The 22,253-nt window shown below is 35.1% G+C and overlaps 1 protein-coding gene across 6 annotated transcripts in view; it reads left to right on the forward strand.

The window, feature by feature from the left end:
- Positions 1 to 22,253, forward strand: part of MAP4K3 (mitogen-activated protein kinase kinase kinase kinase 3) — a 205,515-nt gene that overhangs the window by 163,523 nt on the left and 19,739 nt on the right. For 4 of the 6 annotated variants that reach the window (XM_067007729.1, XM_067007730.1, XM_067007731.1 and 1 more), the window contains 9 exons: positions 1,419 to 1,451; positions 5,746 to 5,784; positions 6,034 to 6,087; positions 8,568 to 8,610; positions 10,049 to 10,208; positions 11,073 to 11,185; positions 14,165 to 14,206; positions 16,186 to 16,270; positions 17,675 to 17,754. In XM_067007729.1, the coding sequence (XP_066863830.1) occupies positions 1,419 to 1,451; positions 5,746 to 5,784; positions 6,034 to 6,087; positions 8,568 to 8,610; positions 10,049 to 10,208; positions 11,073 to 11,185; positions 14,165 to 14,206; positions 16,186 to 16,270; positions 17,675 to 17,754 (649 nt within the window). The remainder of the gene's footprint in view (positions 1 to 1,418; positions 1,452 to 5,745; positions 5,785 to 6,033; positions 6,088 to 8,567; positions 8,611 to 10,048; positions 10,209 to 11,072; positions 11,186 to 14,164; positions 14,207 to 16,185; positions 16,271 to 17,674; positions 17,755 to 22,253) is intronic. The other 2 variants (XM_059078812.2, XM_059078810.2) reach the window with 1 other exon arrangement.

Raw genomic sequence — 22,253 nt, forward strand, 5'->3', positions numbered from 1 at the left:
TATAATATGCTTTTAACTTTTCTTTATTACTGCCTTGCTAATCATCTACTCAATAATTGTCATAATGGGGAGAGTCACCTTAAATTTTTTGTATCAAGCTACTTTGTAGACCTTACCTGGTAGAGAAAGTAAGTACATTCCAACAAAAGATGAATATATGTTTCAGCAATTTATTTCTTTTATGTGCAAAGTTGACCTGTTTATTACTTACAAAACTTGCTTTGGTACGTCTCCCAGATGTGTTGGCCTATGAAAACAGATGAAAATATTCACACTATTTAAAAATCTTTGTCTTAACTTTTTAGCTGTTAAGAGTCTTTTAAAAAGTAGATAGCCGTTAAAATATGTCTAAAGTTTTAAAAGTTATTTATTTTATGCAAGAAATAAATCCAACGGTTGTTTAAGGTCTGCAGTATACCAGGCACTTTCTAGGTGGTGCAGCACAGTGGTGAAAAGGCAGCTTACAAGGTGTAACAATTTAAGATGTTTGTAGGCCTGAATTAGCAAGATATGGGGACAGGAAGTCTCATTTCCTGAGTTCATGGATAAACTGTCATTATAAAAGCTAATTTATAAGGAAATATTTAAATTGCCAAAATCTCCCAGCTATGTAGATATTATTTCAATAATCAGAACTACTTAAAATTTCTAAATATAATTTCACTGATATTAGAGGGTTGAGATCTATTATATACCCATATTTTAGTTAAAATATGTTAAGCAGGTGACTAAAAGACAAGCAACTCAGATTTAGAGATAATAACGCAAAATCATGTCTCTTTTTTTATAAATGAAATGTTTAAATACTCTTTTCTTAACCCAGAAAAGGCTTTGAATGACAAGCTAGAGAAATGCATTAGTTTTGATTTTGCTGAACTTCAGTTAAATAACATGAAGTTTTTGTTTTTGTTTTTGTTTTTGTTTTTGTGTTAAACCTTATGTTTCCTAAAATGGAAAATAAGTCTAAAATTTCCCTGGTTGAAAAATGAAATTTTATCAAAATAGTAACATTTGCTGTTTATAGTTTGTCTTGATTTGTTGATGGGCAACAAAGGAAAGTTTGTCTCATAATGGGTTAGCAAATAAATTCTGATGTGTTTTTGTGTTATTTTGTCTAAATTTCAGGTCACTAGTTTTAAGGATATTGTTAGCAAATTTTGATGTATTTTAAGAGATTGTATAATTTCAAAAAATATTTCATTTACTTTGGTTTATTTTAAATATATTTTTATATTATATACTTGCAAAAATACCCCCAAAATGGCCTATCATTAAATGCTTTTCTAGATTCCTTAGTTCCCATTGTCTGATTTTTTTTGATTGTTAGACATTTTCATATCATATAGTTACTTTGGCTAGGTAAAATGTTAATAATTTCCCCAACCTTCATTTTTTGATTAATTGGATCCCTGCTTAAGGAACTTTATTCTATATAACGAATCACTGGCAAGGTAGGTTGCCCCAAAGTTTACGCTTTGGCTGTGTTTCGTGTACAGGTATATACATACATGTGACATGAGCATGGATGTAGCACTTCTCTTAATGTACTGCTATGTCTGCTTTATTCTTGTGACTAGGCAGTGTTTAAAACTCACAGGATTTCCTGCTTTCTCCATAGGTGATCAGGCAGACAGATTTCCATTTATGGGTTTCTGCCTATTCCAGACCACGCAGGAACTAAGTTTGTGTTTACAGAATGCATATGTGTTTTGACTTATTGGGTTGTTTTCTTTTGAATTGTTATTATTGGGGTCAACTTTTCTGACTATTTAAATCAACAAAATACTATTTTAAAATGAAAACTCTAAATTATTTCTGATTTTGTTTTTAATGTAGAGCAAAAGTTCTGAAAATAAATTCTCTTCTAAAGACTTAAATAATAGTGAAAAGAAATTCCTGGCATAATTAAGTATAGTAGTAGTAAATGCCAGCTCCAGAGTCAGAACTGTCTCTTGCTATAAACTGTGTAACTTGGAGAAATTTACCTCAATTTTCTCTAATAAATGGGGATTATAATAGTACCTGCCTCATAGTATGCTAAGGGTGAAATGGAATAATCATTATAAAGCATTTAGCACATATAGAGTTTAATACACATTAGTTGCCCTTATTTGTAGTGTTTACTCAGTAAATGTTGATTGTAAGAGCAAGTGAATATGAGAGAATAAAATTGCTTTTTGGTTTTAAAGAAATAGGGAAGTTTTTTGGTTTGTTCTCAAATACAATCAGGGCAATACTTACAGATTGTTTTGAGCCAGTTAGGCAATTCTGAATGGTTCTAGTAACCAGCTAATTCAAATATGCCAAATACTTTGGTGGTGGTTTTTTACTTCTCTCCCTATCAGTTTCTTCATTTTATCAGTTAAATCTATGATCTATGTTTGCATGTTTTTCCATTTTTAACCTCTTCATCCAGATTTTCTGGTCATTTTCGGTTGACTTAGTTCAATATGAGGGCATCATTTTTGTTTTGTTTTATTCATAACTTTCTCAGAATTCCATAATAGAGGAATCCAAGTAGACCAGCAAATAGTGACATTATTTATTATGTCACATCCAGTATGGGTGATTAAATCAGTATCACATTTTTCTCCAATGCTCTCAAGATACAGTATAAATGAACCTTTATGCAAATTAGCCATATTTCATTTTCTCTTTTATAAAGGCTGAAAAGCAAATGATATTTTCTACTTTTCATTAAGACTTCATGAATTCTGTAACTTTATTAACAAAATATCTTAACACATAGTAGGAAATTTACAAGTAAATGAATTAAAAAATATACATATGAGTCCCTAGCCTTAGGATATCTGCTTTTTCATGTTCTCATTTTCTTACAGAACCTATACTCCCAGGAAGATAATGTTTTAAAAAGTGGAATGCCATATAAATACAATTAAATATGGTAAACTGAAAATAAACTACATTTAAATTCCCCTCTTAATTATTTTCAAATGCTAATATTCTCTACTGGAAAAAGAAATGGCTCAAAAAATATTGTCACATGCTTAAGAAAAAGTTTGTTTTCACATCTTCTAAGATGATGTGAAAGCCCACTGTACAGTTCAGAGATATTACGTTTAATTTGGTAAAATAATTTAAAGCAGTGCTTCCGAAATTCTTAGTCTCAGGATCCCTTTACGGTCTTAAAAATTATTAAGAATTCCAATGAGCTTTTGTTTATATCACTTATAAATATCAATATTTATAGTACTGGAAATTTAAACTGAAAACTTTTCAAAATATTTATTTATTTCAAATAGTAATATACTCATTCCATGTTATCATGAAAAAAAATTCTGTGTGTATTAAAATATTCCTCTTTTTTTTTTTTTTTTTTTTTTGCGGTACGCGGGCCTCTCACTGTTGTGGCCTCTCCCATTGCGGAGCACAGGCTCCGGACGCGCAGGCCTAGCGGCCATGGCTCACGGGCTTAGTTGCTCTGCGGCATGTGGGATCTTCCCGGACCCGGGCACGAACCCGTGTCTCCTGCATCGGCAGGCGGATTCTCAACCACTGCGCCACCAGGGAAGCCCTTAAAATATTCCTCATTTTTAAGAACCAATTCAGGGACTTCCCTGGTGATCCAGTGGTTGAGACTTCACCTTCCAGTGCAGGGGGTGTGGGTTCGAACCCTGGTCAGGAGCTAAGATCTCACATGCCTCGTGGCCAAAAAACCAAAACATAAAAACAGAAGCAGTATTGTAACGAATTCAATGAAGACTTTAAAAATGGTCCACATCAAAAAAAATCTTTAAAAAGAAAGAACCAACTCAAATGCCACCTCTTAATGGTACCCTCTTTGCAACACCACTTTGTTCCTCTCGTGAGACTTAGAAGCAGCTTTATATATGTCAGTATAATACAGCAAATGATTTTTTGAGGGCCACAAATAACATTTTTTATGAAGAATAGCTGTTTTTTTCCTGAAACAAAATATTAGTAAGAAAGGTGGCATTGTTTTATATTTTTTGCAGATCTCCTTAACGTCTGGCTTAATAGAAGACAGCTGGATTCTCATATCTGTTACTAATCTATTATGATATCATACATCTCATAGTCTCCAGAAAACTCCAGAGTTTCATCCTCAATGAAAGAGTAAGAGTGAAAAAAGAAAGAAAAAGAGTGAATAAGAGTAAAAAAAAAAAAAAAATTGTGCTTTAGATTATGAAAATAGTTTTTTACCTTGCAGACCTCTTACAGGAGCCTAAAGGACCCCCAGGATCCCCAGACTGTGCTTTGAGAATTGCTGGTTTAGAGAAATGTTGCTTAGTTGATAATAATAAAGAAAACACTAATTGAGTACTTACTGTGCTCTGAAATGCTATTCAAAGAATTAATTAATTGTATATACAGATAAACATTTTGACATAGGTACTATTGTAATTCCCATTTTGCTCAGGAAAATCAGAGTAACTTATTGAAGGCCACATAGCTTACATTGGCAGAGGCATGATTCAGATTCAGGCTGTGTTTGCTTCACAAGCTGTCATCATTTTGCTGTACTACCTCTAGGTAGAAGTCCTGTCTTCTTAGAGCTAGTCCTCAAAGAGCTTTGTGAATAGGTAATACATTTGACTGAAGTACCTTAATATTTTATCTGCAAAATAGGATTTGCAATTAGTTTATGGTTTTCCTATGTCATTTACAACTCCAGATTTAAAACTTTGTCACTTTTTAATACTTAAATTGTTATTAAACTATCCTAATTTAAACATTTGATGGCTAAAATCTATTCTATTAATTGTTTATACCAGCTAACCATACCTTTCAGTTTCTCTGGTTTTATGCTTTGATAATTCTGAGGGCAGTTTTTTCCACTATATATAGGAAGGGGAAATAATTAGAAGGTACTGCCTTACAACTTTTGAGAGTAAATTTTCTGCTGAATCACTTTTGCCACAGTAATCTGTCAGTAACCTTATTTCTATCTCGTTAGCTTTAAGAAGGCTATTGAGTTTCTAATGCTTGAAGAGTATAATATAGGAGGTATGTTGCATGAACTTGCAGTGAAAAGAAGTAAGGGAACTTCAGGAATGCCGTGAGTTCTCTCTTACATTCCTGAATATCAAAGTTTTATAAATTGCTCCTAATGATAAAATCCTCACACCTAGTCTGATACAGGCTTAGTCTCCCAAAAGTGTAAATGTGTTTGCCAGTACACCACTGGAGAACAGATACTTCAGGTAAGTGAGTGTCTTCTGTGAAAGCAAAGTGCTACTACATTCATGTATTCACATCACATGCATGCAAGCTTTTGCAGAGATCCAACACGTTGAGTTTCATTTTGTAGGGTTGCCTGAGAGCATGATGTTTTTTTAAAGTGTGTCACCTTTCTTATATGAAGAAAAAGAAAATATAATTTCAGGTGTCAGGTAAAATATTCCAGGTAAAATTTAAATCCTGGAAACCCCTGACTGTGACCCTGCAATTATTGTTTTGTCAGTCCCAATTGTGACATTTCATGGTGGGTTGTCCTTTGTCTGAATTGGTATTTTTCAATAAACAGTTGGATTTATTTTGTTCACTTAAAATACATGTATAAAGACATGAGCAACAGAAAATAGATACCTCATTAAATATAACCTGATGTTTTATGGTATAGGGATGATCGTTACAGCAAGTTTTTAGTGAATAGTAAAAAAGTATTTAAAATTTATAGATAAGGTAAAAGTGATGAAAAATTGTACTTAGTTATTTCTTTGCTTTATTCACATTCTTTTTAATTTTTATCTTTCTCCTAAGGAGTCTTCTGAAGTCTGTTGAAGAAGAATTACATCAGCGGTAACTTTAATTTTTAATTAAGCTTAAAATACTTTGTTACAGATGAGTAAAGTCTCTTTGCCCCCTTCTCTATCATGTAGCCTAAGATTGTATTGTTGTTGTTGTTGTTTTAATATCCTGAATCCTGTAAAGACATAGAAATAAAATTCTGTCCTACAGTAGCCCTTCCTGCATTTTCTAAAATTTCTTCTTAAGCTGTTTTGGTAAAGTCCATTTGGTAACAGTGGAATTATCCTTCTTTATCCTCAGAGGGCATGTGGCACATTTAGAAGATGATGAAGGGGATGATGATGAATCTAAACAGTAAGTTCTGTTTCCATTTTTGGTAAAAGAAAAAGTGTCATTTGACCTGATTTAGTAAATCTGGCAGCTTAATATTGAAGTAATTTTAATATCATTAATAATATAGTATCATGGGTTGTACCACAGTTTCTTTCCTTTTCTCTGTTCTAATTGTATTAGTTGATTCGGGCATCCTTAACAAAATACCATAGACTGGTATTTATTTCTCATGGTTCTGGAGGCTGGGCTGCTGGACAGTTAAGTTCCTGGTGAGAGCTCTCTTCCAGGCTTGCAGGCAGCTGCCTTCTCAGTATGTCCTCAGATGGACTTTCCTCAGTGTGTGCATGCAGAGAGAGAAATCTCTCTCCCTCTTTTTATAAGGCCACCAGTCCTATCTGATCAGGACCTCATTCTTATTACCTCAGTTAGCCTTAATTACCTCCCAAAAGCGCTGTCTCCAAATACAATCACATTTCACTGTAACAGTCAGAAAGAACCAAGCCTCTCCTTCAGCACTTTGCTTAGAAATCTCCTCAGCTAACTATCTGGTTTCATCCCTTGCAGATCTTCCTTCCACAAAACACTAGAACATGAACGCAATTCAGCCGAGTTCTCTGCCACTTTATAACAATGATTACCTTTCCTCCAGTTTCCAATAACTCGTTCATCATTTCCATCTTGAGACCTCACCAGAATGTCCTTTAATGTCCATTAAAGGACATTCTGTTAATGACTATTTGTGTATTCTCTAAGAAGATGGAAGCTTTCTTACCGGCTGTCCTCTTTTCTCATTGACCTCTTGCTCTTAACGTCTATACTTCTAGCATGTACCCCCAAACTCTTCCAGCCTTTACCTATTACCCAGTTCCATAACTGCTTCCACATTTTTATGTATTTATTACAGTAGCACCCCACTTCTTAGTACCAAAATATGTCTTAGCTCAGGCTGCCATAACAAAATACCATGGACTGAGTGGCTCGAACAACAGAGATTTGTCACAGTTCTGGAGGCTGGGATGTCCAAGGTAAGGTGCCCACAGATATAGTTCCCGGTGAGGGCCCTCGTCCTGGCTTGTAGACAGCTGCCTTCTTGCTGTGTCTTCACATGGCCTTTTCTCAATCTGTGCACAGAGAGACAGAGAGAGATCGAGATCGAGATCTCTTCCTCTTCTTATAAAGCCACCAATCCTATTGGATTAGCTCCCCACCCATATGATCTCATTTAACCTCAGTTACCTCCTACAAGCCCTGTGTCCAAATACAAGCACATTGGAGGTTAAGGTTTCAACCTACAAATTTTGAGTGGACACAATTCAGTCCATAGCACGAGTTGATAAAAAAAGAACTTTGAAAAAAATTTACAAAGACAGTAAACATATCCTGTAGTTTAATGTTATAAATTAGTCAGTAATTGCTATTATTATTACAACAGCTACAAAGAATCTTACTATATGGTTGATTAAATTTCATCTGATATGTTTCAAATAAATAATTTGGATATAAATGTATTTTTAAAGGGGGAATATTTTCACTTATATAATTATTAATATTTAGTCCTTTTGGTTTTGGGGGTTTTGTTGTTTGCTTTTAAAGAAAGATGCAGTTTCATGATAGAGTGACAAAAACACCTGAGAAGCAGCTGGGGCATTGATTTTCCTTTCTACCTCACCCCACTCTGTGACCTTGAATCAGGTCATTTAACCTCTCTTGGCCTCAGTCTCCTCATCTGAGAGTATATGCTCCATAATCTTTTAATTTTTAGTACTTCTAAAACTCCAGTTCTGAGTTGTAATGAATCTTAGCTTCAGCCAAATAAATTCTGCCAGTTATTTCATAGAGTATGTATATAGCTTTTGATGAGCTTCATCAGAGATATTCCATATCTAACAGTAGTAAAAATGAAGCTTACAGGGCTTCCCTGGTGGCGCAGTGGTTGAGAGTCCGCCTGCTGATGCAGGGGACGCAGGTTCGTGCCCCGGTCTGGGAGGATCCCACATGCCGCGGAGCGGCTGGGCCCCTGAGCCATGGCCGCTGAGCCTGCGCGTCCGGAGCCTATGCTCCGCAACGGGAGAGGCCCCAACGGTGAGGCCCGCATACCACAAAAAAGGGAAAAAAAAAAAAAAAAAAAAAAAAAATGAAGCTTACATTGTAATATATTTTTATATCATTTTGCTATTTTTCCTTAAACCAACTGTTGTTTGTGTTTTTATATTAACTGCCTTTCAATTGATATAAATTGGAATTGTGGCTATCTTTTCCAGTTTTAATTACTAAAATAATATTTGAAAGCAAGAAAGCATATCTACTCAGTTACTTTTGAATAATACTTCATTTAGCATAACTTGAACATTTCACAAAGTATTTTGAAAAATGCTCATAACCTTAGAAAAAGAAACTTGTTTATACAAAATTTTCCTCCATATCTTTAAAAAAATAATATTTTAGTAATGATTTGTTTGTAAAATGACGAGTTCTGATTCTAAGTGTTTATGTTTTTATAGTTCAACCATGAAAGCAAAAGTTCCACCTCCTTTGCCACCAAAGGTAAGCAGATTTGTTTTTCTGTTTGAATTGTGTATGTGTCTGCCACTTTAATACTGTATTATTACTTACTCTGTGGCTTATTTTCACTTGGGATCCACAAAGAAAAGTCATGAAGAAGTTACTAACCATGATATAAGTAGACAATTGTGATTGTTTTTGTTTGTCTTTTTTTAATTATCCAACTTGTCATTTGGTGTTTATTCTAAATAATAAGTTCCAGAAATTTGTACATGAAAATGATTAAATTAATGGATTAGTATTTCACTTGGGTTAGAAAATTCATACTTTTTTTTTTTTTTTTTTTTTTTTTTTGCGGTACGTGGGCCTCTCACTGTTGTGGCCTCTCCCGTTGCGGAGCACAGGCTCCGTACGCGCAGGCTCAGCGGCCGTGGCTCACGGGTCCAGCCACTCCGCGGCACGTGGGACCCTCCCGGACCGGGGCACGAACCCGCGTCCCATGTATCGGCAGGCGGACTCTCAACCACCGCGCCACCAGGGAAGCCCGAAAATTCATACTTTTAATAAGTTTTTTTCCTCACAATCTGTAATCTACTAGTAACTGATAAAGTTCATATATGCATAGCAAATTCTAATTATAAAATGAACTGTTTATAAAATGAGTTGTAAGGTTTGAAATCAATTATAAATTGATTTATAAATGAGAATTGGAGTCCGACCAGTCTAGATATTCAGTGTATTACTATATTTTGTTTTTATTTTACTTTTAAGAAAATCACGATTCACCCAGGTAAATAGGACTGTTCTTGCTTGTTCACTTTTGCATTAGCAGAAATACAGTGATCTGAATTTCAAAGAGATAAGTGCTGAGCAGTCGCCCTAATAAGGGACACATTATAAGAATTTATAAATTCTCCAAACCTTCAGCTGACTGGAGGTTTTTCCATTGTCTGCACAGAGTTTCCCAGGTATCCCATATTGCTGAGTTAGTATTCTCTCATTTGATAAAATTTTAATTGGCATCTTCTTCTGCCCCCATTCGGAAAGATTAAGCGTTAACCTAAAAGATAACGAGTCACCTGAAAGAGACAGTTTAGATTAGCCTTGTAAGGAGCTGAACTTTGATTAGCCTGAATGTTTAAAATAAAAGGAGACATTTAAATTGGGGATCATAAAGACCAGAATATTTTTATTTGGCAAGTCTAAGTGGGTAGGCTTGTGAGTAATTAATAGAAACAGGTCTTTTTTTTCTTCCTGAGAAAATATTTTAGTGTACATTTTTAGGATATATATTAAGATTACCTGAATCAGATAGTTGAATAACCCAATAAGAGTTGAAACTCAACTAGTAAACACAGTTTGAAAGCCTCTGATATATAATAATATTTACTTCAGGGCAGATATTCAGTATTTTTCATGTTTAATGAAACACGAATAATATCATGTTTAATCATTGGTCTCCTTTTCTGTATTATTTCAGCCTAAGTCCATATTCATACCACAGGAAACTCATTCTACTGAGGATGATAATCAAGGGACAATTAAGAGATGTCCCACGTCAGAGAGCCCAGCAAAGCCCTCCCAAGTTCCACCTAGGCCACCACCTCCCAGGTTACCTCCACAGAAGCCTGTTGCTTTAGGTAATGGGGGAAGGGAAGGTGAAATAAGAATGTTGCCAGGTTTTCATAATGTGTGAAAAAAATGGAGGGACTCCTTTTAAGAGATTATTTGAAATTCCTTTGGGGAAGGGAGAAGGAAGGCAATGGCTCTAGAGATATTTTCTGCTTTTTGCCTCATAGTTTGAAGTGTTTTTATGACAGGATTACCTATGACCCAGTCTGGGATATTTGGCCTCTTCTTTCTCATTTCATATCTAGCCTTCCCTCTTTTGGAGAATCATTTGTACCCAGTTTGTTATTTATCTAGAGTGTGGCAACAGAAGAAATTAAACTCTGAACAAACAAGGAAAATGTGTTTGGTCCTAGGCTACTTCTGTTTTAGAAAAAGAAGAGGATACCTTGTCTGACTCCTTTATTTTATTTCATTTAATCATTTTTAGAAAAATGATTGTCAGTATTTGCTAGGTATTTGCCTCCAAATTAATACTAGAAGGTACTGTTTTAACACTGTAAAGTGTCTTGTGTGTTATGCAAAAGAAGCAATTAAAAAAAGAGCAACTAATGTTTCTTGGATAACAGACTATAAATTGCCCCTTTCCTGAAAGTAGTTATGTATTCAATATTTCTTTTCTTTTTAACACAAATATAGGTACTTAGATACAGCCTGAATTTTAATTTGCCTTTGTGAAAGAAATAGAGATAAAAGTAGAAGAACATATATTAACAACTTCTTACAGTAGTGAATATTCTGATAGGGTAATCCCAAATGAAGGCTGAAACTGTCTCAGAGATAACATTTTTTGTTTCCTACTTGATAATTTTCTGAATGAAAATTTTCATAAAAATTAATCCTTTTCTAATATATTTAAACATATCTTACTGAAGGAAATGGAGTGAGCTCCTTCCAGTTAAATGGTGAACGAGACAGTTCATTATATCAACAACAGAATGACCACAGAGGCACAAACCTTGCAAGGAAAGAAAAGAAAGATGTACCAGTAGGTATTTATATTCATAAGCTCTACTTATATTTGTTTCCTTTTTCATTATTAAATTAGTTTTGCGGTTATAGTTGATGGAACTCTAGCAATTATATATTTTAAATTTGTATGTTTATATTTTAGTATATGAATTACAATGATAATAGATTGTTTAAATCTTGAAAAAAATGACCGCTATGGTAAACATGAATGAAAGCTTTCTACTGTTCAAATTATTTAGGCCAATTTGTTATATTGCATATTATAAAATGTTACCTCTGCATACAGCTAAACACTTAGTATTCTTGTGATTGTTGAGAAAATTAATGATTCTTATACATTGCTTTTACAGTCTAATGAACTTACTGAAGGAAGGACATAGACAGATAAGGAAAGCCGTAGCTTCTACCTCAGGACAAATTTCTGTTACATAATTTGTGATATTACTACTCTTACTCAAAGAAAATAGCTAACAAGGAAGAAAAATTAACATTATTTTCTAGTCGATATAATATATCACTTTAGGAAAGGTGAAGTTAGCCTTAGCAACTATTCCTGTTACAAATGTTAGATAAAACACTATGACATAACTACTGAAACATAAATAGAATTTATCAGGGAGATTAAAATTTTTTAACATTTGTAAAGAATTTACTCTTAATCATCAGGCAACATTTGTCCATCATCATAGAACTTAAAACAACAAAAAAATCCTTAAAATTCCCAATTCAGTGGTTGCCAACAAGATCACAAGACAGTATTTTGGGGGAAGTTTTTGTGTATAATAGCATTTGTTATTTTTCTAGAAATTCACAGGACATATGGTTATGTGCATACAGCTATACTTTGTGCACTAAGCACATTGCTAGAGGCTTTTGTTCTGTATCTGTTCAACTGTTTCATAAGATTTCGCTACAGAAATGACATACCATTTTTTATAATTCAGTTAAAGCATTTGACTGGGGTTATGCATTGTAATTTGTGAAACTTAGGACATTTTTAACAAAAGTGAAATGTCCTGTAGGAAGTCTGTCCAACTGAGTAGTGCCTTTTTGCTTTCATCAGTTTAAATTTCAGCAGCCCTGCTAATGTAGTAGTATAAAAATGCAGCCTAATGATTTTGCAACCGAGTATAATAGCCTTTGATAGATGAATACATTTTTTAATTTATGTACTTTTAATTCACTTTTTCTATTACCTTATTTTATCAGGATAAGGAACTAGTAATTAAACTAACAGTCTCAATAATTCTGAAATAAATATGTCATGACTGTATGAGGATAAACAGTATCCCTGGTATATTGAAACATGATTATAGTTTGTGCAGCTTCTTGAAATTATTTACAGCCAATTCTGTCAGTACTTAAGTTAAATCTGACAGTTACAACATTCAGAGCTCCCTAATTAAAAATGATGTTTTGCTAAAATAGATGATATGTGATAAAAAATAAGTACATAAATCATTTGCAAAATGGAAAAAATTATCAGAAATTGATGGCAGTATTAGGCTGTACATCCTCATAAACATATCTACAAAGTAACATTTCATAGTCTTAATTTTAGAAATGTCTAAAAGTTACTCACGTAAGTAGTACTACACAGAATATTTCATTTGTACCATGTATATGAAATCAATTAACAGTAGCTTTTTAATTTTGGTCTCATTTAAACAATTCTGATTTATATTAGATTGAGAAAAAAATTATAATGTCATTCCTTAAAACGCTGTTAAGATTAACCTCAAAAGAAACCTAGACTTTCATTAAATTTACGTTTAAATTATAATCTCTCCCAAGGAGATTCCTTCTCCAGGGATAAATCGTATACCCCAGGAATGTAACCCCTTGGAGAAATTTCTGGTACTGTTGAGAATATTGTAATAGATGAGCGATGTGCCATTTTTCCTCTCCTTAAATTATCAATATACTGTAACCAATGATTCATGCATTTGAGTCCATCAAAATTTAAAACTTCACTTGACAAAACACTCTGTAAACAAGGTTAACATAATCTGCAGACTAGGAGAAAACATTTGTAATATATATATAACAGATAAAGTATTCAAGTCTAGGTATATAAGGAGCTCCAACAAATAGATAAGAAAACGGTAACTCAGTTAAAAAAAAAGGGGGAGGGGGAGAATTCACAGAAGAGGAAAAGCTTTTTTTAAAAAAGATTCTCAACCTTCCTAGCAATCAGAGGCATGCAAGTTAATGAGAAACACAGGAGAAAACATTTTTTACTCCTGTAAAAACTGTTATCAGTTTGAGAACATTGTCTGTGAGACAATCAGGAACCAGGACTCTCGTACATTGCTGGTGGGAGCGATATGAAGTGGGCACTTGGAAAGGCAGTTTGGCAGTCAGTATCCACTAAAATGTAAAGGTACAGACCCCATATTCCAGAAGTTTCACTTCTCACAACATATCCTTAAAAAAAACCATTCACACATGTAGTAAGGTATGTGCAAGGGTGATCATTTCCCCATTGTTGTTATAGTAAAAATTTGAAAATAATTTTAAATATCCAATAACAATTAGGGAATTGCTAAATAAAGTATGTTGTATTCATACTGTGCTGCAGTTAAAGCAAATGAATCAATGTACTTATGCTGTCCAAGACCCAAAGTTATGGCAAAGAATAAGTTGATAAACAGTGAATAACTGTTTATGTTCTAAAACACACACAAAAACAGTATTTCTGTGGGGACATATATATAAATATGTGCAAAAAGGTCTGGAAGGATACACAAATACATGCATACATATAATTGCCTAGAGAAAAGTTTGGAAGGATACACAATAAACCATTTTTGGGGGGCAGGTACTAGGAATAAGTGGAGTGTGAAAGGATTATAGGGGACTTCAGTATTATCTATAATGTTTTGTTTGACAAAGAGAATGTATTCATGTATTTTATTCTGATACATGTGTTTGAAATACAGTACTGATACACCAAACAACAAGAAGTATAATCATGCATGTGTTCTTTTTCTAGAAGCCTATTAGTAATGGCTTACCCCCAACACCTAAAGTGCACGTAAGTATAAATACCAAATAGGTTAAGTTTTCAAACTAAATACAATGACAAATAATTGCTTGAATGTGTACCTTTGGTTGGATTTTTTTGCCTGTTTGAAAGAATTCATTATTATTGAAAAAAATTTAAAGATTGCTAATTTAAATATTAATTGATTATATCTGAAAAGTAACTTTGCAAAAGAAAATTATGATAAATTCTACATTTTAAAGCTGCTTTATTCAAAAATTATTAATATTTTCTTTGCACATATTTTTGAAGGAATGTGGAAAATGCACAGTTATCAAAAACATAGAATTTTAGAACTAGAGGGAACATTGAAGGAACATCTGGCCCAAACTCTACTTTTTGCCCATGAATAAAACTGAGACCCAAAGGTCTTAGTCAGCAAGATCACAAAACAACACCCAACTCTAACCAGACCTAGAACTGGAACGTAAATGTCCTAGGTTATAGTCCTTGTAGGTTTTTTATATCTATATATACCATGCTATCTTTTTTAGGATTAAAATGATATTAACTCAATGTTAATTTTAGGTTAGTATGGATAGAACTACATTTTCGCTGATACAAATCTCTAATCTAAAACCTTATGTAATACTAGTTTAGACAATGTCCATAATTTTTCTGGTTTTTAACCTCCCAACTCTACTATTTAGCCTTTTTACTTTTTAACTCTACTTTTTAATTAGTATACAGATCTAAATAATCATACCTCATTTTAAAAAAAGAAGTTTTGAGTGTAAAGGGCTCCTGAGTCTAGAGATTTATGTATACAATAGGGATGAGATTTCCTGTTGGGCTACAAGATGAAATTCCTTTATCAGGTACATGGTTGACAGGGAAGAGCTGATAACTGGACCAACTATACAAGTTAACTTTAGGTTGGGACTGGTTTGATTGTTTTGTGCCTCATTTTGTCATTAGGATTTTTAGGGGTTTAGCAATACCTTAATACGTGAATTTTGGTACCTATCTTAAAGGATAATTATCAGGGTTAGTTAAGTGATATAATTTCTGCCCTATACCATAAAAACATTTTTTATTGGTCTCCTACCACCTGGTGGTATTGCCAGGCTATTGTTCTTTTGGGGGAACTAAAATCTTAAAAATACTTGTTGGTAGGTTTCTGTGAGTAAAAAGGAAATCTTAAGATTTAATATATTGATTATTTTGTGTTAATATTTTTAATCCACTGTAGTCAACAGGAATCACTCACAGTATTATCTCCCTGTTGGTAAAGAAAACATTCCTGCTCTAAAATGATGCACAGTGCTGTCCTTACCGCATATTTCTGTATTGTTTTCTCCCCCAAGTTTTTGTTAGTAAAACTAATTAAATGGGTAGGCTTTCTTGTATTTATTTATTCTAACCAGAACAATAATTTCAACGTGAACATCTTACTCTTTGAAGATCAAAAAACGTTCAAATGAGTGATATTATTTTTCACTATAAGGTATTTATTATCTGAAAGGTTTGTAAATAAGCCTGATAAATAAATATTAACATCAAAAAATAAAGCTTTTTGTTGAATCCTTCCAGGGAAAATAATCAGATTGCTCAACTTTTTTTAAAAGTACATCTCTGTGTTTTGAGATTAAAGTCTATATACGAATTTCAAATCAACCATACCTTTTCCACTTTGTAATATTAAATTCAGTGCTTAGTGCTATTTTTAGGCTCATGAAACCAAGTAAGAAAATTTTCATCTTTGTAGAGATTATGATTTCCTTCTTACCAGAGAATAGTGTATTACTCTTAATGTGGGACATGTAAGTAATTCTTCTATAAGCAATTATTGTGAAGAATTAGTTGCTATTACTACTTTGTTTATTTGAGAAGATAGGAAGAATAAAATGACTCTTCTAAGTAAAATCTTATATCATCTGACAGTTGTGCCTGAAAACTTTGTGATACCACTGTAAGGCAAATGACTAGGACTCGTTAGATTTATTTGGTTATTTTTTGTTTTTTTCCAGATGGGTGCGTGTTTTTCAAAGGTTTTTAATGGATGTCCCTTGAAAATTCACTGTGCAACATCATGGATAAATCCAGACACAAGAGGTAGTACTATATATTTTTATCTGTTATCTTTCTGATTGTTTAGTGTTTTCATGAGACAAGGAAAGCACTCAGTTTTAATCACTTTCTGCATACCTTTCTGAAAAAAATTTTGTTACAATTTAAAAAGAAATGTTTTTAAGGTAAATATGTTTCTGCATGTTATTAGCAGTGTTTGAGGTGACACATGATATTAAAATTTCACTGTGTAGTCACCATATTGATATACTGAAACCATATACTCCGTGCCATCTGTCTGTATAAAGATACACATAGAGATATGTACAAACGTATGGTCTCTCCTTCTGTCTCTATCTCTCTCACTCACACACACACACACACAGAGGTATTCTTACTAAATCTTTCAAAAATCCAAGGTGTAGGTACTTTTATTTCACAGGTGAAGAAAATGACACTCAGAGAGGTTCATTGTTTCACAGCCAATTGGTAGTAGAGCTGCTGTTTGATCCCAATTCAGTCCTCTCTGACCACAAAGCTTATGCCTTTAATCTCCCAGTACTAATCCTAAATACTGGGCAGTATAGGAATGTTCTTGGCATTCTAAGTTGTTCTCAGGATACTTCAGTTTAGCTTGGAGAAGTTCTTCACCTGCTGTTTTATATTATCATAAAAACTGATCAAACAGAACCATGGCCAAACTTCTAATATCTTCTAGAAGATATTGAGTCCCTAGCAAGCATCCAAGTTTTAGTTAACTTTTTAAATAGGCTGTAGTCAGATCTTGGGTTTTTTTGATGTTATGTTTATAATAATAGCCCATCTGCAAAAATACTTTGAGTCTGTATCAGCTGTTCTTGATTTGCATTCTGCATGTCAGTTGCACATGATCCTCTCCAAGAGGGAATTTAGAAAAGTTGCTGCAGATTCTCTGCCAGTCCTTAGCACCCTCTGATGAGTGAGGAGTCCTAGCATGCCATTCTTCAAAACCTCTTTTCATAAAATTTTCTTCACTGCTTTGAGGCTAATATTTGCATATAACTCAATTCCTTGAGCGAGAGTTTCTAACTACTTATTTGCATTAAAATAAAAAAATACTGCTTACAGACCACAGTAATTCTTTTTTCATATGTTACTACATATATACTTAATTTTAGATTATATAAATTCTTTTAAAGAGTTGTTTTTGTTGTTGTTGTTGTTGTTTGCGGTACGCAGGCCTCTCACTGCTGTGGCCTCTCCCGTTGCGGAGCACAGGCTCCAGACGCACAGGCTCAGCGGCCATGGCTCACGGGCCCAGCCGCTCTGCAGCATGTGGGATCTTCCCGGACCAGGGCGCAAACCCGCATCCCCCGCATCTGCAGGCAGACTCTCAACCACTGCGCCACCAGGGAAGCCCTAAAGAGTATTTTATATATCAAAATCAGTGGATTACTTTTGTCATTTCAGATCAGTACTTGATATTTGGTGCTGAAGAAGGAATTTATACCTTGAATCTCAATGAACTTCATGAAACATCAATGGAACAGGTACGTTATTTTGTATTTTTCCTTTTTTTTTTAATTCTCATGTTATTATACACAGACACTAAACAAGAAATGTTTCAATGCTATGATTTGTTGCCTCTTTTGTTCATAAAACCTTCCTAGAGCATATTCTATTTACCAGGTGCTAAAGACACACTCACAAGATTAGTCCTCACCTTTAAGTAGCTCATGATCTAATAGACGAAACAAACATGTAAATCAATAACTGCAACGCACTTCGAGTTAGATGTCACACTAGGAGTGAGTACAAAGTATAAGCCACAGAGGTGGGTATCACTAGCACCTCCTGTGGGGAGATGAGAGGAGAGAGACATTTAAGATGGACCATAAATGATGATGAGTAGAAGGTTAGAGGATCAACATGAAAGAGTATGTCAAGCATGGGGAACTATGAATGGATAATTCGATTGGAGTATAGAATGAGTGTAGAATAGTCACAATAAATGAAGGTGAATGGGTAGGCGGGTGCCAGACCCCAGAGCTTTGTGTAACATGCTGATGATCAGATCTGTGTTTTAGAAATATCTCTTTGCATTGTGGTGAGAGATGAGACTAGAGATTATGGTTAAAGGGTAAAGAAGTGTTTAGTCAGAGCAGAAGTGGAGAGGACAGAGGGGGAAAAATGGGGTTTGGAATTGTATGGGGACATTTTTGATTGTCACAATGACTTAGAGGAAGCTTTTGGCATTTAGTACCCAGAGACCAGAACTGCTAAACAACCTACCCACTAAAATGATGATAATCATGATGGTATTAATAGCTAAAACCTGTATAAATCTTATTATGTGCCAGGTACTGTTTTTTAATCTTCACAGTGACTCTTAGAAGTAGACACCATTATTATTCTCATTTCAGATGAGAAATCTGAGGCTCAGATAGTAGCTTTTCAGAGATACCACAGCTGTTAAGTGGCTGAACTGGGATATGGACCCAGGCAAGCTGGCTCCAGAGTCCATGTCCTTAAATACTTCACCATACTGCCTCTCCCACTTGTATCACTTCTATAGAGAAACACTGGACTTAGAGAATTAAAGAGCTCGAATTGGCCAGATTGAATGAGCAGTTCAACAAGGAGGTTAAGACGTCTAGGTTGACTTCAGTTTTCCAACTTGAGTGACTGGATGAGTGACAGTACCACTTGGCAGGGTGTGGTATACAGAAGGAGAGGTCAGTTTGAAGGGAATAATGATGCATTCAGGGCTTCCCTGGTGGCACAGTGGTTGAGAGTCCACCTGCCAATGCAGGGGACCCGGGTTCGTGCCCCAGTCCGGGAAGATCCCACGTGCCACGGGGCGGCTGGGCCCGTGAGCCATGGCCGCTGAGCCTGCGCGTCCGGAGCCTGTGCTCTGCAACGGGAGAGGCCACGACAGTGAGAGGCCCGCGTACCGCAAAAAAAAAAAAAGATGCATTCAGTTTGGTCACGTTGAGTTTTGGGTGCCTGTGAGATGTATGACTAATTCTCCATTATTAATATAAATCGCTTATAAATAAAATAGAAAAATCCATAAGTAATGATAATTTATTCAAAACCAAACATTTCCATCTTTTCTCATCACAACATTTTTTAAATCAGTTTTTCTAACAAGATCCTTAACTGATATACTTAGTCTAAGTCTTAATCTGGAAGGAGTTATACAGTGAAGTGGCTGAAAAACACATATGAACTAGGGAAAAAAGAAAAGGATCTTGTTATTTATAATAATTAGTAAGTAACAGTCAAAAGTGGTAAATTTTTTTGGATATAATAAGATATCTAAAAATTATAGTACTGGTAACAATATTAATTGTAAGGAACAAGACCAGTGTCATGCTTATTACATGGGGTAAGCATTTATCAACCTAATTTAAGGGGCTGTTAAGTGAAGGTACCTTCAACCCCACCCATTCCCGCTCTGCAGTAACTCCCCTTCTTAGGTGCTTTGGCATTTGAAATTACATTATTACGGTAATATTTTCTGAGCTAAACACACCCATCAAGGTGAATGTTCTCCCTCCCAGAGGAAGCCTATAAGAGTAGAGAACACATAGGTGTGAGATCTTGAGTTTTTCCATCTTCCTGTGAAATTGATTATTAGTCAGATTTTCTCTGTACTCTAAGGAAAGAAACTGGGTGGCATGAGTCTGCTAGATGGGGGAAGATGCTGAAAGGTGAGAAAATGACACAGAACAGGGTCTTGATTTACAAATCTTTTTCTGCTGTTATTATTTATAGCTAGCATTTATGAAGTGCTCAGTGTACTCCAGTCTTCTAAGCATGTTACACCTACAAGGAACATCGTGTTCACTCACCACGAAAACAGTGTTGGGATAGGAGCTCCACTTTACAAATAAGAACACTGAGACACAGAAATACGTCAGTTACCCAAGGTCACAGAGTCAATGAGAAAGTAGCTGTCTAAATCTAGGCAAAATGCAGAACCTACTCTTTTTTTTTTTTTTCATAAATTTGTTTATTTATTTTGGGCTGTGTTGGGTCTTTGTTGCTGCATGTGGACTTTCTCTAGTTGCAGAGAGCGGGGGCTACTCTTGGTTGCGTTGCGCGGGCTTCTCGTTGCGGTGGCTTCTCTTGTTGTGGAGCACAGGCTCTAGGTGCACAGGCTTCAGTAGTTGTGGTGCATGAGCTCAGTAGTTGTGGCTCGCGGGCTCTAGAGCGCAGGCTCCGTAGTTGTGGCTCACAGGCTTAGCTGCTCCGTGGCACGTGGGATCTTCCTGGACCGGGGCTCAAACCCATGTCCTCTGCGTTGGCAGGTGGATTCTTAACCACTGCGCCACCAGGGAAGTCCCCAAAACCTACTCTTCTTAAGCACTATATAGCTTTACTAAACTGATTATTTCACCCAGAGCCTATTTTGCTAAGAGAAGTAGGCATTAGAAATATAGAAAAGCTTTAGAGTTTTATTAAACGTGGCTAAAAATGAAAATCCGAAGTGAAAATACAACACTTAATAAAACTTTGCATAAATACTCTTCCATTGTCCCTATGTTGATATTACCAAAGGAATTTGTGTCTTACCCTGTTACTTTATATATGCTTGTATTAAATAAACTCACTTATATTTACAAATATATAGTCCTATGATAAATTTGTTTGGTTTGGTACTTGCAGTACTTTGTAAATATGTTTTTTTATGGAAATAAACTCACTCCAACACTGAATTAAATAAAAATCAGTTTCTTGCTACTTTGGTAACATGTACTGGTATGTGACTTGGAATTAGTCATTGCCCCTTTTTTTATCTGCCTAATTTTCTCAATATAGCCAATGAATTCTCAATTCTTCTGTGAAACTTTTATGAGAGCATAAATCAGGAAATGTTGTTTATGTTCTTGCAGTCTGAGGCACGGTTATAGGCAAGTTTTCCAAAATTAAAAACCACATGGCAGGGGGACTTCCCTGGTGATGCAGTGGATAAGACTCCACACTCCCAATGCAGGGGGCCCAGGTTCGATCCCTGGTCAGGGAATTAGATCCCACATGCATGCCTCAACTAAGAGTTCACATGCTACAACTAAGGTGTTGGTGAGCTGCAAGTAAGGAGCTCACCTGCTGCAACTAAGGAGCCCACATGCCACAACTAAGGAGCCTGCCTGCCGCAACTAAGACCCGGCACAACTAAATAAATACACACATACATACATTTTTTTAAAAAAAAACCCACATAGCAGAACTTCCCTGGCAGTCCAGTGGTTAGGGCTCTGCGCTTCCAATTCAATCCCATTGAATTGCGCTTCCAATTCAATGGGATTGAATCCATTGAACCCAGGGAGCATGAGTCTAATCCCTGGTCGGGGAACTAAGATTTCACAAGCCACTCAGCACAGCCAAAAAAAAAAAAAAACATAGCAGTGCCACATTTTGCTTGCTTGGAGACATTAGATGTTTTATGTGGGTACATTTTGCAAATAAATGAAACAGGTTTTATTAAAAATAGATTTTACTTTGTTTCTCACCCTTTTATTATTACTTCTATTTTAATTATTCAGGACCATCATTGTGACTTTTAAAGGCTTTTTTAAATAATGTCCTTAGAGGCCTTGATATGTTTCATCATTAGTCTCTTCCTTCTTTCCGTTCCCTACCCTCATCCCAGTCTGTTTTGGAGTAACCTAGTAGGAATTGCCAGGGCAAACCCAGCAACCAAGCTTGTTAAATCACAGTGCTTAATTACATTCATCAGTGGTTCTCAAACTTCATTATGCAACAGAATCACCTGGAGGGCTGATTAAACCATAGATTGCTGGACCCACCTTTAGAGCTTCTACTTCAGTAACTCTGAGATGAGGTCCAAGAATTTGCATTTCTCATGTCTAACAATGCCTGGTGATGCTGATGGTGCTGGTGCAGTGACCACTTTGAGAACCACTGATATGCATATGAAATGTGTTAATGAGAGCAGTTGGTTTTTATCCTTCAAAATTATGAACTGCGTTTCATGAAATCCCTTTCTTTACCCTAAGTACTAATCACCTTAAAGCTTACA

Source organism: Kogia breviceps, chromosome 11 (assembly GCF_026419965.1).
Source record: "Kogia breviceps isolate mKogBre1 chromosome 11, mKogBre1 haplotype 1, whole genome shotgun sequence".
NCBI lineage: Eukaryota > Metazoa > Chordata > Mammalia > Artiodactyla > Physeteridae > Kogia > Kogia breviceps.